The sequence below is a fragment of the Anas platyrhynchos genome, chromosome 1, assembly GCF_047663525.1.
Source record: "Anas platyrhynchos isolate ZD024472 breed Pekin duck chromosome 1, IASCAAS_PekinDuck_T2T, whole genome shotgun sequence".
In the NCBI taxonomy this organism is placed as follows: Eukaryota; Metazoa; Chordata; class Aves; order Anseriformes; family Anatidae; genus Anas; species Anas platyrhynchos.
The window spans coordinates 60,749,549-60,772,423 of NC_092587.1; the positions used below are offsets into that span (position 1 = coordinate 60,749,549).

Here is a 22,875-nt window from a genome sequence, read left to right on the forward strand (position 1 = left end):
AGGGTCTGTGCTGGGGTACGTTTCCTTTTTTTTCTCTGTACTTCAGTGAACATTAACCCAGTATGTTTGATTCCACACACAAAGCATTCTGACAATAAATCCTGCAGGAGCTTTCACGCTGTCTGGTGACATGTGGTAGCACGTTGGTGGTGGCATGCTGAGTATGTTTGGGGCGAACAAGGAGCTTGCTTCAGGGTATGGCTACTAAAAAATATTCTATTTTCCATTTTTGTTGTGAGTTAATCACAGACCTTTCTGTTTCAGTGTATGCCTATGAGAGGACAGCTGGTCTAGCTGTAGTTTTTCAACTGGAAGAAGTGATTGTAGCAGGAGGTCTGTAAGCAGGGCTGGTAGTTCCTGCTGCTGGCTGGCACAGATGCCTGGTGCAGATACTAGGATTCTTCTGATCAATGCTCTCCTGTCATTGACAAGACAGACAGACAAGGAGATAGACTTTTTTTTCCCCTTTTTATCTCCTCAGCACTTCACAGAGTTCCTGGATGAGTTCTCTCCAGATGTCCTAGGCCAGCTCTTGAACGATCCCTTCTTGTCTGAGAAGAATGAAGTGATGGAGGTGGAGCTGTCTCCAGCATCCCCGGCGCCCCTCATCCAGGCAGAGCACAGCTATTCCCTGTGTGGGGACTCCCGGCCCCAGTCTCCCCTCACCCACATCTCCAACGATGACAACTTCAACGAAGGTAGTACTGATGTGTGCAAAATTCCTGTTGTTCCACCAAGTCCTTGTTTGCTTGCCGTGGTGGTGGAGTAATGAAAAGTTCCTGGTGGGGTGGTGATGCACCAAGGGTGCATGTGGACTTTCTGTGCTAGCTGGGATACCTACAGTGAAGTTACAGAGGGGATTTCTTTAAGTCTGTGGGCATTGTGGTTAAAGAAACTTGTCCACGCACGAGGAAGTTGTGCTCAACAGAAATCACTAACTTCTCACTGTTAACGTATTGAATTAAAATTGAAGAGTTCATCCAAAATAAATGGGAGAAGGTCCAAAAATACACTTGTTTCTGTGTATCCGAATCTGTGGCTGTTGAAGATAAATGGAGATCGATAAACCAAATGAGTAAAGTCTGGGTACTGTAGAATGGGACATGTAAGGAAGTCTTCAGCAGAAAATGCAGAGGGGAGATCTTATTGCAGTGTACAGCTCTGTGATGCAAGGATGCAGAGAAGACAGGGCCAGGCTCCTCTCAGAGATGCACAGTGATAGCACAAGAGTAACGATAGAAGTTGCAAGAAGGGGAATTCCAGTTGGATGCTAAGAAAATCCTTTTCACCATGAGTGGGTCAAATGCTTGAACAGGTGTCAGAGTCTGTCTTTGTCTGTGGACGTATCCAAGGCTGAGCCAGAATAGGCCCTGTGTAATCTCATCTGAGCTGGCTGTGCTTTGAGCAAAGGATTGGGAAAGCTGATCTCCACAGGTCTCTTCCAACCTACATCACTTCAGGTTTAATAAAAAACACCCCCCTCCCTTTAAACTAAAGTTATTTTTAGTAGTGAGTATGTGGAGCTTTCTGGTATCCCCAAATGAAAACTTGCTCATCTTATTTTATTTTTTAAATACATGTGCAGGAATGCAACTTCAGGTGCTCCAGTCTTTAAAGCTGTCTTGCTGAAGTCCTGTTTCTTTTTTTTTTTTTTTTGTCTTTATACTTCTAAGAAAAGAAGAAAACAAAGGCAAAGAATGAAAAGCATCAAGAAGCCATTGGTGATTTTGTGAAGGCAGTGACTGCAGCATTATAAATGTTGTGGGAAATGGTGATGCACAGGATATGATGAACGCCACTGGCATTTTTTAGCAGTCATGTTTAATTCAGCTGTTATAAACATCTGGAAGGGAAAAAAATGGAAATGCAGGAACGGTGGGAGGACGGGATCCAACCTGTTTGTTCTGGTATGAAGATACCTGCTGGCAGGGAGGGGAGTTCAAGTTAAAAGCTAGTGCTGGTGGAGGAGTGAGGACATGAATAACTGGCATCTCTTAGGAGTACTCGATGTGGCAGAATTTCACCCCTAATGATCTGTTTATGTGTTCAACATGAGGTTTACAGTGAAATGCAGTAGAGTACTAAGCTATGTCGCAATAAAAGGCAGAGAGAGATTAGTGCTTATGTCTGAGCATTAACAGGCTAAGCTGTTTATGAAGATCCACCAGGTCATGAGTTTACAAAGGCTGGCAGTTTTGTAGCCCAAAACACTCTCTTCAGACAAGGTGGGGCCTGCTGCAGATTTCACGTTTGGCTGTGTTTCGCTGAGGACAACAAGTAAAACCTGTGAGAAGGCTTTTCAAGGTGAGACCGGGTTTTTAGAGATGGTCTGGAAACATCATCTATATAAAGCCTTCCCTTTTTGTATTTCCAAACTCTTTTATGTGAATATCTTTAAATTAATACATACAGGAGATGATAGAAACTTTTATTGTGGCAGGAGAACAAGCAGAAGAAACTTCAGAAAACAAGCTTCCCCAGAAGTTAACGGAGAGAAGCTCCAAACTAGGCTAAAAGTGAGGGGAGTTCCCTTTGGGGAAAAATCCTGAAGAAATTCATACTGCTGAGACTACTGGGTAATTAATAGAGCTCTAGTCAAATGATATTTTAAAAAGCCAAGAAACATTAACAAGTGGGTTTAAAAATAGAAAATGAATGGAAAGTATTTCATCTTCTGCTCATTCTGCAGTGTTTCGTAAGAGAGGAGGAGGAGGAGGAGGAGGAGGAATTGTTCTTGGTGTTTGGGATTTTATTTAATCTTCACCCTGGAATGACTCTCATGAACCTTTCAATGTGTATTGACTTCAAAATGTTGAAGCTCAGAGAAACACTTGAGAAACACAGAGAAACACAGTATTACAGTTAACATGGATGTCTGAAATATATATCCAAATTGCATCATGCTGATAATTTTTCAGTCCTCGAGCCCACAAGGGAGAGAGAGGGGATATTTTGCAGGTGGCAGTACTGCAGGATCTGGTGCTGAAGATTGAAAGCATCTTTGTTATTAGTCAGTGGAGGCACACAATGCTCTTGGCAACCCTGGTGAACTCCAGTTCCCTTGGCAGAGGGGCTAATATAACTAATGAGCAAAAAATTCATCTTCTCCAGATAACTGCCCCACTGGGCAGATTGCTGGGCTCTTGCTGTTGTGTTTCCATGATCATTTCCATAGATCCAGCCCTGCAGGACTGAGGGCAGAAACAGGCTGATGAGGAGGCTCGTGTGAGGTTCTTGCATGCGTGTGTGCATGCGTGGGCACTTGCCTGCGGTGGGAGTGGTGCAAAAAAGAAGAGGGCACACAGTGATCAAGCGGAGCTTGGATGCCGTTTCAGAGCTTCACCTTTAGCTCCAGAGGACTAAGGGTCTAGGGTTTTGCACAAAGCATGTGGTAAACAGGCTTTGTCCTCGTTTTACAGTAAAGTCAATGATGTGACATTTCTTCTTTATAACTCTCTTTTTGGACGCTTTGTAATTCTCCTAGCAATGAGTGCTGGTGGCTGGATCCCCAGGGTGTGCTGGCCCCTCTGTCAGTGGGAGTTTATGGGCAGGCAAATAGGGAGAACGTGCAAGGGGAGGGGAAAAGGAGGGATTTCTAGGACCAGACCCCTTAGCCTGTACGAGTAGGGAATATGTACTTGGCAAAGGCACCTGTTTTGGTCCCTGCTGGAGTTGTCATGCCAGCAGCATTCTGTCAGTGTAACCTGGAGCTGCTAGCTCCTTGCCACAAAGGTAAAGTCTCAAGTGCAATGTGCCTCGGTATATTTAGACGCCAGCTGGCTTCCAGCACGTCGCTGCTTTTAACTCAGTGCATTTTAATTGCGTGAGACTAATCTGCTGCTCAGCCCTTGGGTGCTAGCTGAGAGCTGGAGGTGGCTGGTGAGCCCTGTGCTGGCCCAGCCTTCAGGTGGGACAGGAGGAAGGAGGGTGACCCCACAGAGGGCAGTGGGGGGCCGGGAGGGTGCTTTTTTGACATGGGCCTGGTGTCCTTGCCTGCCTGGCTGCCTTTAAAAATAGCCTGAAGTTTGTTTCCTTGGTAATGGGTGCATTGCAGATGGTGGTTGTGGGTGTGCATCCTGCAACCTGGCCAAGGCTGGGGGCTCCCGTGGGAGCAGCACCTTGGGGCAGCTGGAGCAGCGTCCTGTTGGGCAATCTTAGCTAGAGTCAAAAAAAAAAAAAAGGCAACAACAATAAAAAAAAAAAAGTGCTGGAGGTATAAAGCCTGGCAAGTGTGCCTAGGCTCAGCTCTTTTGAGACATCCCATTGACTGCAAGGTGAAAATGTTTATAAGTGTTCATAAGTTCAAGGTCCAGGCGCCAGTATTTCCCAATTATTCATTCTGACCTGTTTGTATTCAGATTATTTCCCTGGCTTTGTGATGAAGAGCTTTTTCAAGCACTCACAGGTTGTTGCTAACATGTGCACTCTCTGAAAGCACCAGTCCTGAAATCTCCAGCTTATGAATGCACTCGCAGGTGTAACTATTTTAAAGCAGATGTGTGCAAGACATCTGGTACGTTGTTGCTTTTTTTTTTTTTTCCCAGAATCTATTCTTATATTCAATTTTGCATAAACTTTTAAGACTAAAGATACTTGAGAGAAAGGTTGTTTGCAGCTGGCTGACCATACACTTTTGTTTGCTGGAACCGGTCGGAGAGTAAGGATCCTGGCTTGGGGAGGGATCCAGGGGAGGACAAGAAAGGAGACTGCATCCCAGGTACTGAGAGCACCACTGGCTGCTGCCCTGCTCACAGCAGGTTTCTGCTTTCTGGTTGTGAGCCCCGGCTTTTAAGACATAACTGCAGAGTAGCTGTGAAGATGCATGGTGGTTTGTTACGAAGTGAAAAATGCTTCTTGGAAGAACATATGAAGAAGTTGGGAGGGGAGACTGAGAAAAAGGCTGGTGGGTAAGGAAACTTCTTGGACCCATTGGGGTCTTTCAGGGCACAGGTTTGCCTCCAGTAGTTGTAAATGGTTAGGGAAGAAAAGCTTTCTGTTACAGTTGGTGCATGTCTTTCTCCAGTTGTCTTTGCAGTGGTTGGAAAAGAAGGCAAGCAAGGTGAGCCAGGAATTTCAGCAGTGATTGTGATTAGCCTCCTGTATGGCTTGGGTCCAGCCCTGCCCTCTCACCATTCGTTGTCTGCTGTAAGGGACAAACTCCTTGGGACAGCCACTGCCTCTTGTTTTGGACTTGTTAGGTCAGTAGGTGAAAACCTACAGGGCAGGGGCTGCAGCATCTGTGTGGGGCTTTTAATCCTCTGGGATAAGCTACAATGATCAGACAGTGGCTAGCAATGGGTGCATTTGTTTTTTTTGTTTGTTTTTCACTTGGTGAGCCTTGCAGAGGTGAGAGAGTGAACAGCTGACTAGTCCTTAACTTGTTTTTTTCTCCTCAGATTGGGGCCAGGTGGCTGGGTGCCTTCCTTTCCTAGTCCCCCGCAGGCTCTGTTTCTGAGGCCTGTCTTGGTCCCCACCTGCCCTCCTGTTCATGCTTTCCTTCTCAGGAATGCTTTGAAGTTGCACTTGGATTTGAAGCAGCTTGCCTTGGCTAAAGGTTTGACAGTGATTTCTGCAGAAATGGCGTGTTTCTGTTCTATGCTTGCCTGTGCCAAAGCTGGGCCTGGCCCCAGAATATAACCTGTATTGTTGTGTTTTTAACTTTTATTGCTGAGGTTATGTTTTCCTGCAGTGTGCTTTTAAAGTCGAAATTTCCTTGTAAGCTTCAACTCAATCTCCCTACATGGTTTGGAGAAGAAAAAGAAACACCCACAAAATCACTGTGCATGGCTCCCACTTCTCCAGTGCAAATAGCCTGGCAATGACAAATCCAGCCCTCATCCCAGACAGCGCTTTGTACAGGAGAATGCTTCCTTATGTGTAGAGTCTGCAATGCAGTGATCTGCCGCGTGCCACCTTTTTGCACAGGAGATATCCATGGGCTTTAGGCTCAGGGTGGTCTTCATACTTTTTATATGAATATACATACTTAATAGATATGTTTATATATAGTATATGTATAACTGATATGTCATGTATTTATTATATGTATAACAGGTTATATGTATACAGTTTATATGCATTGTCCTGCTTCAGACAATTCGGACAATATTTTTCTCCCAATTCCAAATCCATGGGATGCGAACAATGGAAGTGGAATCTCTTCTATGCTGCCTTTGTCCAGTTCCCTTTTCTTTAAAGAATTTCATTTGTGATTGGAAAAGATGCTATGAAAGACATACTGATAATTTTTATGAGTGCATGCCAATGCAACTTGATTTGCACTTGTTTTTTTTTTTAAACTTTTTTTCTTATGTGGATTTTTTTCTTTTGTTTGTTTCCTTACGGGGAGGAAGCTGTTTGGTGATGATAACTTGTATTTGAGTGATTTTTATGTGGAAGGTTAACAATCAGGCTTTATCAGCATCTGCAGTTCAAAAGGATTAAAAGACTTTTGACCTTTCATATGTCTGAGGTCCAAAATCTCAACAGGTCACTCTGAATCAAGCTGGAACTTCTACTTCTGCATCAGCGTGTCTGAAAAATGTTAGTTTTGATTTAGAGGTAGGAATTCTGGTGATCACTTACGCTTACTGTTATAATTGACAACCGTGTTTGCAGTCAGACCCTCTTTAGCTTCCAGCTCCACATGTGAGATCTCTTTATGGCCTTTTCCCTGCTGGAGTAGAGAATCATCTGTGCTCAGAAACCTCTTTCCCCAGGTGTTTGTAGGCTGTGATTAAGTTCCCTCTTGATTTCTGCTTGGATACAGTTTAAATGAACTGCACTTTGGTGCTGCCCTATATGGTGTATCTTCTGGACAGGGAGCTATTCTTGCATTTCCTTTCTAAACAAAGGAACGCTTGCAGTTCCTTTTCAAAACTCTGTATAAAGTGACTGTGGGAGCTGATTTCCCTGGAATAATGTCCCAGATGATGAATATTAGGGGAATACTGCTCCCACTTCCAGTCCTGCTGTTTCTGGAACCAGTGATCTCATTCTCTTTTAGCTGAACTGTTGCACTGGGAGCTCATGCTCACTTAGTGATTTGCTGTGAGCATTAAGTCCTTTTAATGTGCGTCAAAGCCCGATTGCTGCCTTAATGCAGATGTGCCTTCACAGCAGCCGTGTGGGGAGAAAAATTCAGAGTGCCGAGAGAGAACTGTTTAAATTGAACACAGTGCTTCTATGGGTAATTGTCACATATCTGGAAAAAAAATAAATCTTTCATAGCACGTTATACTGTCGAGCTTTAAGGTTGTAAATCCCAGTCACCACCTTAATCTGCACCTCTCGTCAGTACGTCAAATATATATATATATATATTTATATATTATTTTTTTCTACTGACCTCCCTGACAGTGCAAAGTGTACTTTGCCTAGAAAGGTGATGGGGGAGCCTATATAGGGATTGGAATGATTAGAAAGACTGAATTTATCTTCTTTTATGGTGGCTTTTGCTTCTCAGAATGTTTTTTTTTGTCAGGCATGAGAAAATTTTCAGAGGCAATAAAAGCCCATTTGCGGAACATCGACTCGGCAGCTGGCGTTTGAGAGCTTGCCCCTATTTCAGCATCTCGCTCCCACATGTGTTAAGGGTGATGCTATAAAAATAACATTTTTCTCTCTGTAAACAAAATAAAAACATTAAGAACTGTGTTTTCGTGCAGTCTCAGCCTGAAGAATAGTGGAAGCAAAGCCTGTAACCCTGAGATACCGCCTGACTGGGTTTATGTGAGAAGCTGATTCTGGTTTAAAAACTATGAAGTTCTCCCAAGAAAAGAGGGTATTGACCTTGCTTTCTTTGGGTGTGGGAGGAACAATGTGTCCCTGTTTGTGTCCTAACAACTGTGGTAGTGCTGCAAGTAATGTGAGGGGCTTGGGTGGGTTCTGGGTTGCTTGGAGAGGAGGAGGCTTCGTTAGATGATAGGCCGCTTCTGCCGTGCATTGAGATGTCTGTGTATCGCTGCTGCTTTATTGCGCTCTGTATCTCTCCCTGTTTATTTAATTTCCCCTTCCTGATGTTTTAAAAAGGCCCCCAGTCTGGCAGTCAAACAGCATCTTCTTTGTGGAGGCCATTTCAAGGGCCCCGGTGTCAGCTTGTCATGGCTGCGGGCTCTCGCCTTGCTGAGGGGAGGTGGGACTTGAGTGCTTCGGGTGTTGTGAAGGTGTCTTATGTCTGACGGGCGGTTACGGGAGCCCAGGCCCTGCAAGGACAAGGGAGCAGTCATCCTGCTGCTGGTGGGGCCAGGCGGAGGGCGGGATGCTTGGCACACGCAGGCCTTTGGTGTGAGCGTAGCTCCTGCCCTGACTGAGAGCCACTTATTAACGTCTGATGGGTGCTGCGTTGGGAGGCACTGCGAGGTCTGTCATGGACTGAAAGGAGCAAACTCAAGCCCTCTTGCTGAAATCCATGAAGCAGCTGAAGAGGGGAATTTTTTTAATGGGAGCTGGGGAGTATTTGGAGGCATTAGGGGTCTTCTTGTGTTATGCTGTCCTGAGTTGTCTCTTCTGATAGATGTTCAAAGCACTTGGACGAGTGGTCTGTTGCTATCTCCTTAAGCTTCCTGTTCTGTCCCTCTCTAGCCGTTTTATCTTTTCCTTGGAAAGTGAACTTTGAGGAGGCAAGAACAGCCTCTTTGCTCTGCTTATACATATAAGCATAACCCTTGATGCTTTTACATGTCTTACCTGCAGGCTTGTTTCAGGTGACGATGCAGCACACGCATCTGTTTTCGGTGTGATTGCCATCTGACATGATGGTAAGGGTGGTATGCCTTGGTTTTTGGTTGGGTTTCTTTTTTTTGCCCGTCAAGATTAGGTTCTGTGGTACATCCTTCATATGGCTTAGTTTGCCTAGTGGTGCTGTCTTCCTTTTTACTGCAGGAAAGAGGTGAAAAAGACAGTGTTTTGCTGAATGCTTGTGTTCTCACCACTTGTCTGGGTACAGGTGGAGATGTGTAGTGCATCTCTAATTTCATTTCAGATACAGAGCAAGTTCATGATTCAACTTGGCTATGCATGCAAAAAGCGCCTCTGTTAAACTCTTCTATGAATAGTGCTGAACGTGAGGAGCAAGGGATGTCTTTTTAGTTATTTCATAAGCTCTGTTTGCACATCTATTGTGGAGGGCGAAATTCAGTTGACACTGGAGAACACGTATGCTTTCTGAGGATGGGAGTTGGTATGTTGGGTGAGACTGAAGAATTTGTATTTAAAAAGCAAAGCATAACATTGGATAGAAATAAATAATTTAAAAAGGGAAAAAAAAAAGGAAAGGGAAAGCCAAGGAAGAAGTAAAATGTTGTAGGTCATCAGAGAAATATGAATATCCCAGAAAGTGCCACATGGTGCTGTTAAGAGAATATGTCTAAATATATAAATGTATATATGTATGTGCGTACATGTTTTTTAATGAATACAGAAGTAGTGTATATATATATATATTAACCCTGACATATTTTTATAGGTTCTTAACAGCCTTTTAAGCACATTTAGGAGCAAAAGTAGTTCTGTCCTTTTCTCTAAGTTACCACAGCCTCCTAAGTGCTGTTTTGAAAGAATGGAGAAACCTGGCTTCTTACTTCAGCAGCTGGCAGCTACCTGAGAGCTCTGTGGGAGAGTTTTGACTGATTTTCATAGAAAAGGGACCTGATAAACATCTTACAGCAAAGCACATGGGTTGTTTTATTTTGCTTTCCTTCCCCCTCTAGTTACAGGACTCTTCACAGGAAATATTGGCAGCTGAAAGGACAAAGTTAGAAACCTGTAGAGGTGGTGTTTTGGTTTCTGTACAAACACAGCTCTTTTTAGTTGTGTATGTTTTTCATGTATGCCTAAATCACATGTACTGATTATTGCTACAGCTGCGATGCTTAGAGAAGCAGTGAACTCCATTTTTGTTGAAAATTACTTTTGTAATGTATGTGGTGAGCAGTGTGGAGAGAAATTAAGAATTTGGGTGTGTTGTGCACCAAAAGCCAAGCACTTTGACGTGACTCAGTCTTCATAATGGATTTTAAAGATCTTAAGCTCTCACTGAGCAAAACGTTGAACAATCTTTTCCCTTTTGGGTATAAGGATGTGGAGCAAGGAAAGGAAAAAGGGAAAGTCCACTTGTGGTATGTTGGGTAGGTCCTACTAGCATCGTCCATTTTAACTGCAGATGATTGAACCTGGGGTAGGATTAGGGGCTCTAAACTAAAGGTGGAGGACAGAAAGGGTTTGCTTGCTACTTGGACAGTTTGTGTAAATATGCACCATGTGCAGTACTTAAACACACAAAGAGGGAATTGCATCTTATTTTGAGCTTCTTCTCCTGTGCTATTGCATATACCGGTTCTTACAACATGTTATCAGCGTTGTACCTGGGACAATGCAGGACACACGATGAGCTCGGTTGGCAAAGAAAAGTCCATATTAAAAGCTGTTCCTATCAGTGACAATTCTGTTCAGTACGCTGACTGAATTTCTTTGGTGCTTTGTAAGGCTCCTGCCTTGTTTTGTTGTGTTTTGTTTTTGTTTTCTTTTTTTTTTTAAAAAACAGAAGGTAGAAGAGGCATGCTAAGCAAGAGCCTGCAGGAAAAGTGAGGCAGCTTAATTACCAAAGCAGCACATAAAAGCTTTCTAAAGAAATGTAATTTTGGTCTTGGACGTGGGAGATCTTAGATGCATGTCACAAACTCTCGGGTACTGTGGTGAATTGTTTTTCTGGATGCTTGATTTGAAATGGAAGTTTAACTTGCAGAAGTGCTAGATGCTCACAGCTGCACCTGAACTCAATGCATACTGTTTTGATAAAGTGAAGTATAATAACAGTGCTAAATCATCTTAAAAATCCAATTCCGGTTGTCTCCAGTTGGTCATTTTAAATTAATAGATACTTTTTGGCCTTAATCTCTCTGTGGCTCAGTTGAATTTTCAGGACTGCTGTGGAAATTAATTCCAGTTGGTGAAGCATTTTGATTGTTCCCTAGGAGGGAATTAAACAACTCTGTAGGAACTGAATTTGAAATGTATTTGGTAGAGGAGAGTTGAGGCTGTGCAAGAGGCAATGGGAATAACAAAACATGGTATTCACCCCAGCTAAGGGAGTGCCGTGCACTCTGTGTGTTGGGTAAGGTTCAGGTGCTGCAGAGAACGTTTTCAATCACATTAGGAACATTGCTATTTTTAGATTTATGTAATATGCAAAGACACACTGAAATAAACCTTCATGGGTATTTCTGAATACCGGGGTGCTTTGCAGCTGTAACGTTCAGTTAACATACGCTGTATGTGCAATTTAACAGTGCTAGTGCATTGCACGTAGGATCTTTAGCTGAGGTTTCACAAAGTATATGGATGGCTTAAGTGACAGATTTCATGTGCCAAAAGGCCTGGCATTCGTGGACTTACTGAGAAGGTAGGTGAAGGGGGATGCTTCTCAGCTAGAGAGTCATTGCATGACAGAGCTGTGAAGTTCATAGGAAATTTCATCTGGGCAAGGGGTCCTAGCAGCTAGGATCATTTGCTCAGTAGTGAACCTTGGTGTCAGGGATTTGAAGGCTGAGAAGAGATCTTTAACAGCCAAAGTGACCATCTTTAGGCTGTGGATTTTCCTAGCCATTTTGATATCTAAATCTCTCATTCAGGCTTTCTTTTCTTATTCTTGAGTGGTTTGCAGTGTATTTTATCTCAACTTGGCAATGCAGTGCTGCCCTGTCCATATCCATCCACAATACAGTCACCAAGGGCATTTTCTCAGACTGTTGTTTTGGACTCTGTCTCAATACTTCATGTGTGCCTCCTAGATCATGACAGATATTAAGATGAATACTCACCTTTAACTTCCAGACCCCGGTGGTCTACTCTTAAAACGTTTCGCTTGTTTTGGAGAAGACGCTGCCCTTCTCCTCCAGTGTATATTTCATTTCAAGGTTTCATGTGCACCTTCTTGCTTCTTCTCATCCCCCATAAACCTTCTGTCATGGTTCTTCAGACCTCTCCATCAGAAATAATGTTGTCATGAAGGGTGTGCCATGCCTTTCAATATGACCAGTGTTGTGTAGTCTGGTCAATTTTTCCCCTGTGTGCCTAAATGTATCTTGTTTTGTGCGGTATTCTCAAGGAGTCTGGGGCAAGGGCTCCTTGTTCGGCTAGTACAGGGCTTTGCAGAGTAGACTAAAGCTCTTAGGGGTTGTTAGAATAATTAACTTATAATGATTTTCGGGTAGTGTCATACTACTGTGCTCAGAAAGAGGGGAAAGGGGAAGGGGAAATGTACTTGCAGCTCTCCTGGCTTGGAGGAGAGATCACCGGCTACTTCAGGAGCTGGAAGACGTCAGAAGAAAGTGATTCATTGGTGACCAAGGTGGTGACTGTGTTGTAGGGGCTTGGAAAAAGCAGGGAGAGGGGAGTGTCGAGGTAGGATTTGACCAGTGTGCTGCTCCATCACTGCTCTTCAAGAGGGTTCATCTGGAATGACAGCTGTCACCACGCATGCATGAAAGGCAATGTCAAAGAAGAGTTAAATGCAGTCCTTCAAAGCTACCTCAGTGTCAAATGCACTGAGTTGCTGTCTCCAAAAACCATCTGTAACCCTGTGAACTGGTTAGACTGGCTTTAATGCCTCGAATAACTCGGAGCAGGTAGTGCGGAGCTAAGTGGCGGTGGCAGGGACGTCAGGTCTGTCAGCACGGTCAGGTTCCAGGGAGGACGGAGACAGGCTGAAGGCTAGCATGTCTTGCTGCCTTACAGCAGCTGAGCCCTTGTGATGAGCTGGGGTATGAGAGGTGATAAACATCAAGACCCGCAGCCTTAGAGGACGTGCCCTGTTTTGCTGGGCACCCATGGCCTTGGAAGAAACCTCTTCGACTTGCATGATGATAGAAATCTCAGGAAGCTCAGGGCTAATTACTTGGTTCACTGACAACTCCCGTTTAAAATTAGCCTGCCCTCCCTAAGGGAGGCTGAGGTAGCTTGTGGATGCTGCTGGCACTGCCACAGTGCAGCTCGACCCCGAGGTGAGACAGGCAGCAAGCGGAGCCTCCACGCAGTACCACGAGGGGAAGGCTTTGGCAGAAGTTATCCAAATAAACATTTGAAAGCTGCATTTGCCAAGGGATTCGGGATTTTCAGGCAAATTTACTCCTTTAAAGCTCTTATCTGAATGATCTACACACACCAATCGAGAGGGAGTCCACCAAATACTTCTACAACTGGCAGGGGGAGGGAATGGCGTTTTTGTGTGTGTAAGGAGGGAGGTGCAGGAGGGAGGGTGGGAAGAGAGCAACGTCCTCTCTCCTGAGTTAATATTTAGACAATGCTACCTCTTTTTTTTTTTTTTTTTAAATACTTCTATTTTTATAATTCTGCGTTTCCAGGAAGGCTTCGGGAGTGAGCCTTTCAACAACTTAACTACGGTGCTCAGCCCATGCTGTACAGCTACTGCTCTTGGCAGAGCTGGGCTGGCAGCTCTGGAGCGTCTGATTACAGGATAGGTGTTTTCATTTTTAATCCCTCGCTGTGCCTTTGCTCAGATTACCCCTTTCCCTGCCAGTGGCGGAGGTTAGGTCCCACCACAGAGCAAGGACCAGCCCTGGCGCTGTGCATACCTCTCCCATCCTGCAGCCTGCCTGTGTGGTCCTAACAGCAGGGGCAGGCGAACACGGAGGCTGTGAGACTGCTCTTATTTTTGTTACCTACCTGCAGCTCGGCTCTGGTGGCATTTCACCAGCGTGGTCCGCCGAGATGTGTGAAGGTCTTGTATCAGCCTCGCAAGCAGGAGAGGCAGGATGAAGGCAGGAGAGAGCTCTGAAAGGAAAATCAACACGTTTTTGCCTTCCGTGTGTTTGGCCTTGGATTCCAGCTGCTTGATTTATGGACGTGCCTCTCGCAGCTGCTGAGGAGTTGTGGCAGAGGACTGCGCTGTGTGCTGCTGGGGTACAGTACGGAGGGGTGGGGTAATGAGGTGGGGTAATCTGCCGCAGAAGGAGACACCACCATATACAACTGAACCCCAGCAGTAGCAATGGGAATGGGATTTTTTAAAGGCAGAATTGCAACTGCTAAAAATGCATCTGCTTTTTTTTTTTTAAAATAAGGATTTTATTGGCTTTAGGAAATTATTTTAAAGATTGAATCCTGAATTCTTGGCCCTCTGTCATACTCTGTACCGAAGAAAATAAATCCCTTTTCAGCAAGCCAAACATCTTTCCTCCCCAGTCGCTACCCCATGAATGGAGACAGGGAGCTAGCAACTTACCAGCCCAACCTTCTTCCAGTGCTTGACAGTGCAAGACAAACTGGTCAACTTTATTCAATTAAAGGTTGCATGGCTTTCTCCTGATTAGTGAGCTTGCAGTAAGTGGGGACTGGGGCCAGCTCTGCCAATGCATGTTTTGTTGCTGCCAGTCAAAATACGCATCCATTGCTGTGTCCCCCAGATGCTCTGGGGAGGAAATGAGCGTCATCACCGTGCCATTGGTGCTCCTGTGAAATCATCAAAGCCGCTGCCTTCTTTTATACTTACTAAATGAGTCATTGGGGAAAGCTCCTGAAAGTGTGAAATCCTTTGTTCTTAGAAGTGTAATGCCACCACTCCAGGTATGTGGTGACTGCCGGCAGTGAGAGGAGCAGAGGGCTGGCTCTGCAAGGAGGAATAAAACTGAGTCAACAGGCATTAGCGTGTGTAGGATGTGGCTCCTTGGCTGCTCTACCTGAAGGCTTGTTTAGTCTTGCTCTGCTTGGCGTTAGCAGCTTTCAGCAGCGTGCAGTGATTAGTGCTCTATGTCTTTCCTCACTGCTCCTCTCTGTATCCTGGGGCTAAGATTAGGTTACAGCCCCAAAACAGTTGTCTGCATTGACTGAGAGCTGAATGGTAAGGGCAGAGCGCTGCTGATGGACTGAAATACCTTCTGTGTTTGCTTCCCTTCTCTGCAGGAGGGATGACATTATTTTCGTTTGTAGTCTCTCTGTCTCTGACCTAAACATGTGGTGTCCAATTTCCTTCCCTGGCAGGTGACCTGGAAAATGAGGAATGGTGTCTGGGTACCGAGCTGACTCCAGCAGCAATAAAGACTGAGCCAGCCTTGTGCGAGACGTCAGGCCTTACTCCCTCCGTCAGTCTCACTGTCACGGCCACGTCGCTGGACGGGGAGCAAGCCGAGCTGCAGGCTGATGCCCTGGTACTTGCAGATTTTCTCTTCTCCTCTCCTCACCTAAAGTGACTAACCCATTTGCCCTGACAAGCTAAATGTCTTCAACAATGACTTGCTTTAGTGCTGCACCTTCCCTTCATCAGGGTGAGACTCCTTGTTTGACGTGACTGGAGTGGTTTCCTTTTTGCCTACTAGGTCACTTTTGCCAGGCCTGTCAAACTGACATTTTGAGGTGCTGCTGCTTTCACTCCAGCCTGCCTAGTAAGGCGTTTGTGATCCCTTTCTGACCACAGCTGGAGCAGCCAGTGGGCATTCACAAGGGCTTAGTTTGGCTGTTTAGGAGAACAAACTGCAGCAGCTGATGGCTCACCAGAGCTCCCCACCAGTGGAGAAAGTACTGTGACATTCCCATTCCCCAGGGTTTGAGGGCAGCCCAGTCCATCTGGAGCTAGAAAATGTTGGAAATAAACATTCCCACTAGGATGTGGGTCAGAAATATGTGCGACATAAACTGTTTCATGAGAAACTGGGAAAACTGAAACATATCTCTCCCATAGTTCTCTTGTAGCCTGCATGCACTGTCCCCAGTACATAGCCTCGCTGTGGCTTGAGATGCTTGATACTACAAAGAGCATCTTGGGACTAACTGGTGGCTCATTACGATCGCACGGATTAGTTACACAGGGTACTGGGAGAGATTCTGGCTGCACTGAGCATGCTGATGTGCCAGACTGACTTCCTCAAGCCTGGGAATGCAGCATTCAGGCAGACTGGCCAGCAGCTTGGCAGCCTGGTGAACCAGCCCTGTCAGCAGGACAAGTCAGGTGTCCTCCAAAAGTCTGTTGGCCATGGCTGTCTCTGTTCCTTCTCCTAACTGTGACATGAACTTGGGTCTGACAACCCAGGGCTCAGTGAGTGGCACCTGGATCTCGCTCCCAGGTGACAATGGCCTTGAACAGGCTCTCCCCTGCTGCCAGGAGCATTTCTGTCTCTGCTCAAACTGGCTGTGCAGTCCGGCAAATCCTAGCGGCAGCTCTGTTGCTAAGAGAAGTAATTTGAGTGGGTTGCCTGCTAGCTTTCAGTCTGAAATGTCATCTCTGAGGCGTAATCTTTTATTTAGCTAAATATAGTAATAAGAAAAGCCATGGCAGGACTAGTCAGGGCAGCATTCTCTGTAGCCTGGCTTAGCAAAACTGTGTGAAGCAGTTCAGGCTTGGCCTGTAGCAGAGTATGAGAGGGAAAGCTCTCCATTTATGGAGAAATCATCCTTGTATCCTTCTATAAAGACCTCAAGAAGTGTGCTTTGGGTTTTCATGCTGTTAATTTGTCTTTTCTAGATGAAACCACTGAGCCAGAAAGTGCTTCCAGAGATTAAATTGGAGCCCCATGAAGTGGATCAGTTTCTGAACCTCTCTTCTAAGGAAGGTCTGTTAATTACCAACCCAACACATGCAAAGGAGATGACCAGAATGTGCGATGAATGTACTTTACCCTGATTAAATATTTGGCTTCCTTGTTTACCATGTTAAACTTTAGGCTGAAGCTGTTGCCTTCTAGGGATTTGACTCAGGCAGTTAAAAAGCCAGCCTTTCTGACCCATTTATATCTTCCTTTTCTTTGTTTTTGTCTTGCACATCACAAAGAAAATGATCTCTATTTTGTCTGCAACGTCCTAACAATTAACGCAGTTGCTGGAGGGAGCATGAATCCTTAAAGTATGGGATTATTTAGGTTAGAAGAGAAATCAACTTGAGGGAACTTGCCTAAGGCACAGAAAATATGAAGAGCACAAGTGGAAACTTGGCTGGTTTTAACCTCTTTGACCTCTGCTGCAAAAGCAAGGAAGAGAGTGTATATGAAATTAAGTTAGGCACATCTGGTTTTAGCATATTTGTTATAGTTCAGGTTTAAAAACCATCAGGGTCCTTTTGAAATATATAAATTGAGGGGGAAGGAGTGATCTTCCCTGCCCCAAATGTAAAACATGGAATTGTGGCGTATAATCTGTTAACCTGGGAAAAGTTTGAAAAAGCCAAATATTTTGACTGAAATTTAAGGAGATAACTGTATCTCAGTTAGGAACACTTGGTGTTCTGTTAGTGAACTCGTTTATGTAGACAAGTAGAACTGCTCTAGGAAGAGAGGCAATTGACTTAGCAGGTGGAAAAAAAAAGCCTATATCTTAATCCAAAACATAGATGGGATTGCTCAATTTGTGCAATTAAGGGCATTACTGTTTTACAAGTGTACATCTGGCAACCAGAGTTAAGATGCTAGCCAAAAAGACCTAATGTGTAATAACTTTTTCTGTTACTGTTTTTCTTCCTTCTTCTCCCCACACCCATTTGGTCTTTTCAACTCAAATTTGCAAAGCGTAAAAGAAGTGGAAGGTGGAAAATTGAGCCCTGTATCTTCCTACTCCCAGTTGTGATCGCTGTAAATTTATCTCAGAGGAAAAATGAGTTAGTGGACATCCAAAAGAGCCATAACTAAGTTGTCCGTGTAATCTGAGTAGGTGAGACTGCACCGTTTCTCTTGGTCCAGACCCCATTTGGTCATAAGCAGCACTTTGCTTGCCAGTTGCAGCACAAGTTCTGTTGGCTGCAAGTGCAGCACAAGTTTCCTTATGGCTCTGGAGAGCACAATGTGAAAGAGGTTCCTGCGGTGGCTACCTATGCTATTCCTGCTCCATCAGTATGGCAAAGCCATCACAAGGTTGTCACTACCTGCCAGTTGTGCCAGACTAGATCCTTAGGGGCTAAAATATTTCTTTTCTTACCGTTAATGTAACATCTTGGGCATGTTATCTTCTCTTGAAAAATACTGGCAATTTGTTAAAGCCATAGCAAGGTTGGGAAAGGCTGTTGTTTTTGGAAATAAGGTCTAGTGGCTCAGAGCCCTCTCTGCTAATGTGGTTTCCCAAGTAGGATACTTGTACTGGAGGTTTGTACTTAAATCTCAAGGCATTTGGAGAAGCTGAAGGGGTAGGTAGAAATAATCAGAGCACATGAGCATAACCCTGCTTTGTCTGTTGAACCTAAAGAGAGCTGCTGTGTTTCATGCCTCCTTTAGAGACCTGCATGCTCTGAAAATCTTTCAAGTTTCCACTTTTGCTTGACCCTTCTTTTAGCGGACAGTCCTAGCCCTGGAAAGCTGGTGGTGGAGGTGGCGGCAGTGGCTCTAGTGGAAGTTTAGGTTAGCACCTCCAAATCTTACATTGTATTTCTCTCTTGCCATTCAGCAGTCGACCCCCTGCATTTGCCTCCAACCCCTCCCAGCAGTCATGGCAGTGACTCTGAAGGAGGGCAGAGCCCAGCTAGATCTCTCCCTCCTTCAAGCCCGATCCAGCTGCAAGCCACGGCTAAAGTCACGTCGCGCACAGCTTCAGCGCTTTCCAATTCCCCTCTCCTGACTGCACCACATGTAAGTTGGGCTCATTTTTTCTAGAATCTGTTTTTCGTTTTTTAATTACTGTTTTTGCATACATTTTCTAATTTCTGTTGTTCTTTGGATGTGCCCATCTCTGGTCAAAACTGGAGATCCAGCAATTCTTGCTCTCTTGTCTATCCTGTTCCCACTGGGAATGGTGCGTGCCTCTCCTCTGACTTGAGGCAGGGTTGAGCAGTGTTAGGAGATTTCTCCCATCATGGTTTGTGTTTTGCATTAGCACCCAGCTCTGCTGGGTTAACTTGTCACTGGTAGATCTGTCCACTTGTTGCTATGTCTTGGAAATCAAGTGGTGATTTTTAGGGAGGTGTTTTCAGCAGTGCTTCTCATTTGTCTCCTTCCCATTTGAGCCAAGGGGAGTTTTTCTGTTGGCCACAGAGCTGGGCTGAAAGCAACTGTTTTGAGGCAATCCTGACCCAAAGGTTCAGTCTCTGAATGGAAGCTACCTAAAAGGTCTTCCCCTTCCACACACTCCCAATTGCAAGAAACTGCTGGGTTAGTAGACAGAATCCGCTCTGAAGTGGGAGAGCTGCTGACTTGCACTGTTCCCTAACCCCCTTTCTCTAGGGCTGAGTGCTCTTACTGTGATGTTATTTCATTTCTGTGACACTTGCAGAAATTGCAGGGGACTGGCCCGCTCATCCTGACAGAGGAGGAGAAGAGGACACTGATAGCAGAGGGGTACCCAATCCCTACCAAACTGCCCCTGACAAAGGCAGAGGAGAAAGTGCTGAAGAAAATCCGCAGAAAAATAAAGAACAAGGTAAATAAATGTTTGTTTAGCAGTTTTGCTGGGTAATACCTACTCATCCTTCACTAAAAATTTTTGCAACATTTCAGTAGCAGTGGTCTGTAGTACTGTTGAATCCTGTAAGATATCTTTTAACAAAGTATTCTTTGCTCCTTAACACATCCATCAAATTGTCTGTCACTGTGACAGTGCCTCTCTGTCAAGGTATTTACCTGAACACACGAACAATAGAGTATTTAGTAAGTAGAGTATCAAGTTGCTGTTGCCTGGCTCCATTCTAAAAACAGTACAATCTTTTTCTTATGAGTAGGCAAAGAACCTCTGTGTCCTTTCCATGGTGATGAACGTGTTTTTCACCATTTCATGTTTTAAAGTTTGACTGCGTATTTCAGCACTCGAGTCTTTTGATCACTGAATTCTGTGACCTTTAGGTGAATGGTTGATATCAAGGCTGTGAAATGCCTTGCAAGTCCTCTTTCTCCCAAGATGGCAAAGGGCTAGTGATGGGGAGGAAAGCATTTTTTCAGACCTGGCAAATTTGCTTGTTCTAGATGATATTAGCACATTTTTGAAGGTTAATGCATTCTGTTACTGGTTTGGCAGACAGGTGTAAATTTACCCACACTGAATTGAAATTTGGTCTAACATAATTTTTCAAAAATATTTTAAATTTCCTTGTGCTTTTTATGTACCACTTACATATAATTACTCATTTGTATTCAAGGGTATCATTGGAGGTCCTTTGGTCCAACTCCTTGCTGTGAAAGCAGGCAGCTTAGATCAAGTTACTAAGTGGCTTGTCCAGTCGCATTTTATTGTCTGAGTGCTGTGTTCTCAGCCTCTCTCTGGGCAACCTGTTTCCAGATTAGGCTGTTTTTCTAGTTAAAAACAATAAAATAAAGTAAAAGCTTCATGTCTAGTTGGAATTTCTCTTGTTGTAACTTGTATTCAGTGCTCTTCTCATTTTGATATACACCTCTAAGAAGATTTAATTCATCTTTGTTTTAGCAATAAGATTCCCTCCTTATCTTCTTAAATTTGAACAAATCCAGATTTCTTTGCCTCTGCTGATATGTGGTGGGCTCCAGCATACTTGTTGGATAGCCATGGCCATCCTCTGGACTTGCTTCAATATGTCCAAAGTATTTATTTCAGAGCCCCAGACTTCACACAGTTCTCGACTGCAGTCTTGCAGATGCTGAATAGAGGAGAAGAGACACTTCCCTTGACCTGCTGGCTACAGTCTTGCTAACATAGCCCTGGCTCTGGCTGGCATTCTTTGCTGTGGGGGCGCATAGTTGGCTTATGTTTGTCTGGTTGTCCATCAGGATTCCCCAAGTCTTTTTTCTGCAAAGCTGCTTTCTAACCTATGCATGGGTTTTTCTTCTCCCAGTTTCAGGATTTTCTCCTGGCATCATCTTTTAGTATTTAGTATTTGCCCTAAGATACTCTGCAGATGAATCTGATTTGCTTTTTAAGGATAGTTCTGTAAGAGCAGAGTGATCTTTTTCCTACTACTGAGAGGGAGCAGTCTTGCTTCAGGATGTGGAAACAAACCAAGTCAGTGCTTTGCTTGCCAGGAATAGGAATGAGAACAGTACCGAGGCTTGAATCAAATAATGTCAGGGCTCTTTACCAGTTTATTAATTCATCTCTGCTGCTTTTTTTTCTTTGCAAATATTTGGTGTTTTTCTTCCCTTTTCCTTAGATCTCTGCCCAGGAAAGTAGAAGAAAAAAGAAAGAATACATGGACAGTCTGGAAAAAAAGTAAGCCAGCCTCCTTCCTGTTTCAAACGTTCCAATAGCACTGGTTGCTGCAATGGGAAGGGATCCAGCTGTTGATGCTGGGACTGTTTCGTGCACAAAGTGCCAGCTGCCATCTCGTGGTTGTGACTGAGAAAAGGCCCTTCTGGCTTCTGTGGTACATGTGCTGAGATGCTCCGTACATAACTGTGTCTATCTCCAGCGCTTAGGTAATGTGCTGCCAAAGACCTTAAACCTCAAATAAGGCAAGACCCATCTACTGCCAGCCTTTCTCTTGTGCAGCTGTGTTGGTCTAGTGGGTGGGCAGTGTCCAGGGAAAGGCAGGGTCAGAGTGAGTATATTCTGTCTTCTAGCGCAGATGGAGACAGAAATTGGAAGTGGGTGAGTCAAGACTGCTTGGGAGAATAAGCAGGACTCAGGAAAACAACATGTGACCAATTGACTTCCTTTAACAAGAAGGAGCCAAATCCCCAGTTAGTGATTTATATCCCAAATTAATCTGTCTTCCAAGAGACAAGTATCCTGGTATTTTTCTTATGCACTTCACCAGATGGATCTGCTAAATCTTGTGTACCATCTTTGGTGATATCCTTGATTAAATTTCCTATTGTTCTTCTCATGTCTTTATGGGTGAGCCTTGCTTTCTCAGAGTTAGACTTTTGTGAAATTCTAGCATACATAAACAGATTTGAAAGTATTTCCTTCACCTTTTTCCTCTGAAAGCTATTCAGGCAGGTAATAGCATAGTTGTCTTTTAGGAATGCCATATTTTTACTTGAACCTCTATGAAACTCAAGGATCTGACCTCAGAAGCATGGTATTTGTTAAATTATTTGGTGCCTCATCCTAGAAATGAAATGCACACATGGAACACCCTTGCACAAAATAATTGCTAACAATACAGATGGAACATGTTCAGTGACTTTTAAGTATCTGTCCTGTGGCCTGATGCACAGAGAAGGTTGGAGCAGGGTCTTTGCCGTTGCTATTTCAAGGGGGCAAAAAGTAGTTACAGATTACCCTGAAGAAGCTGCACCTACTTGATTGTAGTTGAGCACTGTAAGCAGATGCTTTATAGCGAGTAGTATCTAATGCAATGTCTTCTGCACCTTGGAGCATGATTAAAGATTATGACTAAAGTCAGTTGGTGTAACTTTTTGTAAATGCAGGCAGAATCACAGAGCTCTCTGTGAAAGCAAATTTGTTTTGTTTCAGAATGTCTTGAATAAAGGACTGATTTTTTTTATATCCATCTTTCTTTCTTCTATTTCCAGAGTTGAGAACTGTTCAAATGAAAATAGTGAGCTGCGTAAGAAGGTCGAAGTCTTGGAGAATACTAACAGGTAAGGTGTGAGGGGAATAAAACAAAACTGTAGCATGATTTTACGGGGAAAAAGGAAAACACTAAAGTTAAGAGATCAATCGAAATGTAAAAAATAGCTGTATCTGATCTGATTAGTGTCAAAGAAAGATGATGGAGAACAGTTACCATGACAGTGCAGCACGATGTAAAATGCAGGGCCTTTGATGTCAGCTGCTAAACTGTCTCCTAGCTTGTGGTGTGTTTGAGAAACCTTTTAGTATTCTTCCTTGAGCTCTTCCACTGCCCAAGGAAACATGATTAGTGATGCATAACAAACAAAAGACTGCAGCCCAACTCTCCAAATTGTCTTTTGTCTGTGAAAGACTGCTTTGACAGGAGGCCGTGACCAGGAACATGACACTCGTAGAACTTACTGTTGAAGCTCAAGAGTCAGTATTAGTTTGTTCTGGACT

The 22,875-nt window shown here is 44.2% G+C and overlaps 1 protein-coding gene across 2 annotated transcripts in view; it reads left to right on the forward strand.

Moving 5' to 3' along the window:
- The window catches only part of CREB3L2 (cAMP responsive element binding protein 3 like 2), a 76,507-nt gene that overhangs the window by 38,706 nt on the left and 14,926 nt on the right, over positions 1-22,875 (forward strand). Inside the window, exons 2-8 of one of the 2 annotated variants that reach the window (XM_027445570.3) lie at positions 482-698; positions 14,998-15,164; positions 16,475-16,562; positions 18,379-18,560; positions 19,201-19,347; positions 21,044-21,102; positions 22,374-22,442. In XM_027445570.3, the coding sequence (XP_027301371.1) occupies positions 482-698; positions 14,998-15,164; positions 16,475-16,562; positions 18,379-18,560; positions 19,201-19,347; positions 21,044-21,102; positions 22,374-22,442 (929 nt within the window). The remainder of the gene's footprint in view (positions 1-481; positions 699-14,997; positions 15,165-16,474; positions 16,563-18,378; positions 18,561-19,200; positions 19,348-21,043; positions 21,103-22,373; positions 22,443-22,875) is intronic. The other variant, XM_038177280.2, reaches the window with a different exon arrangement.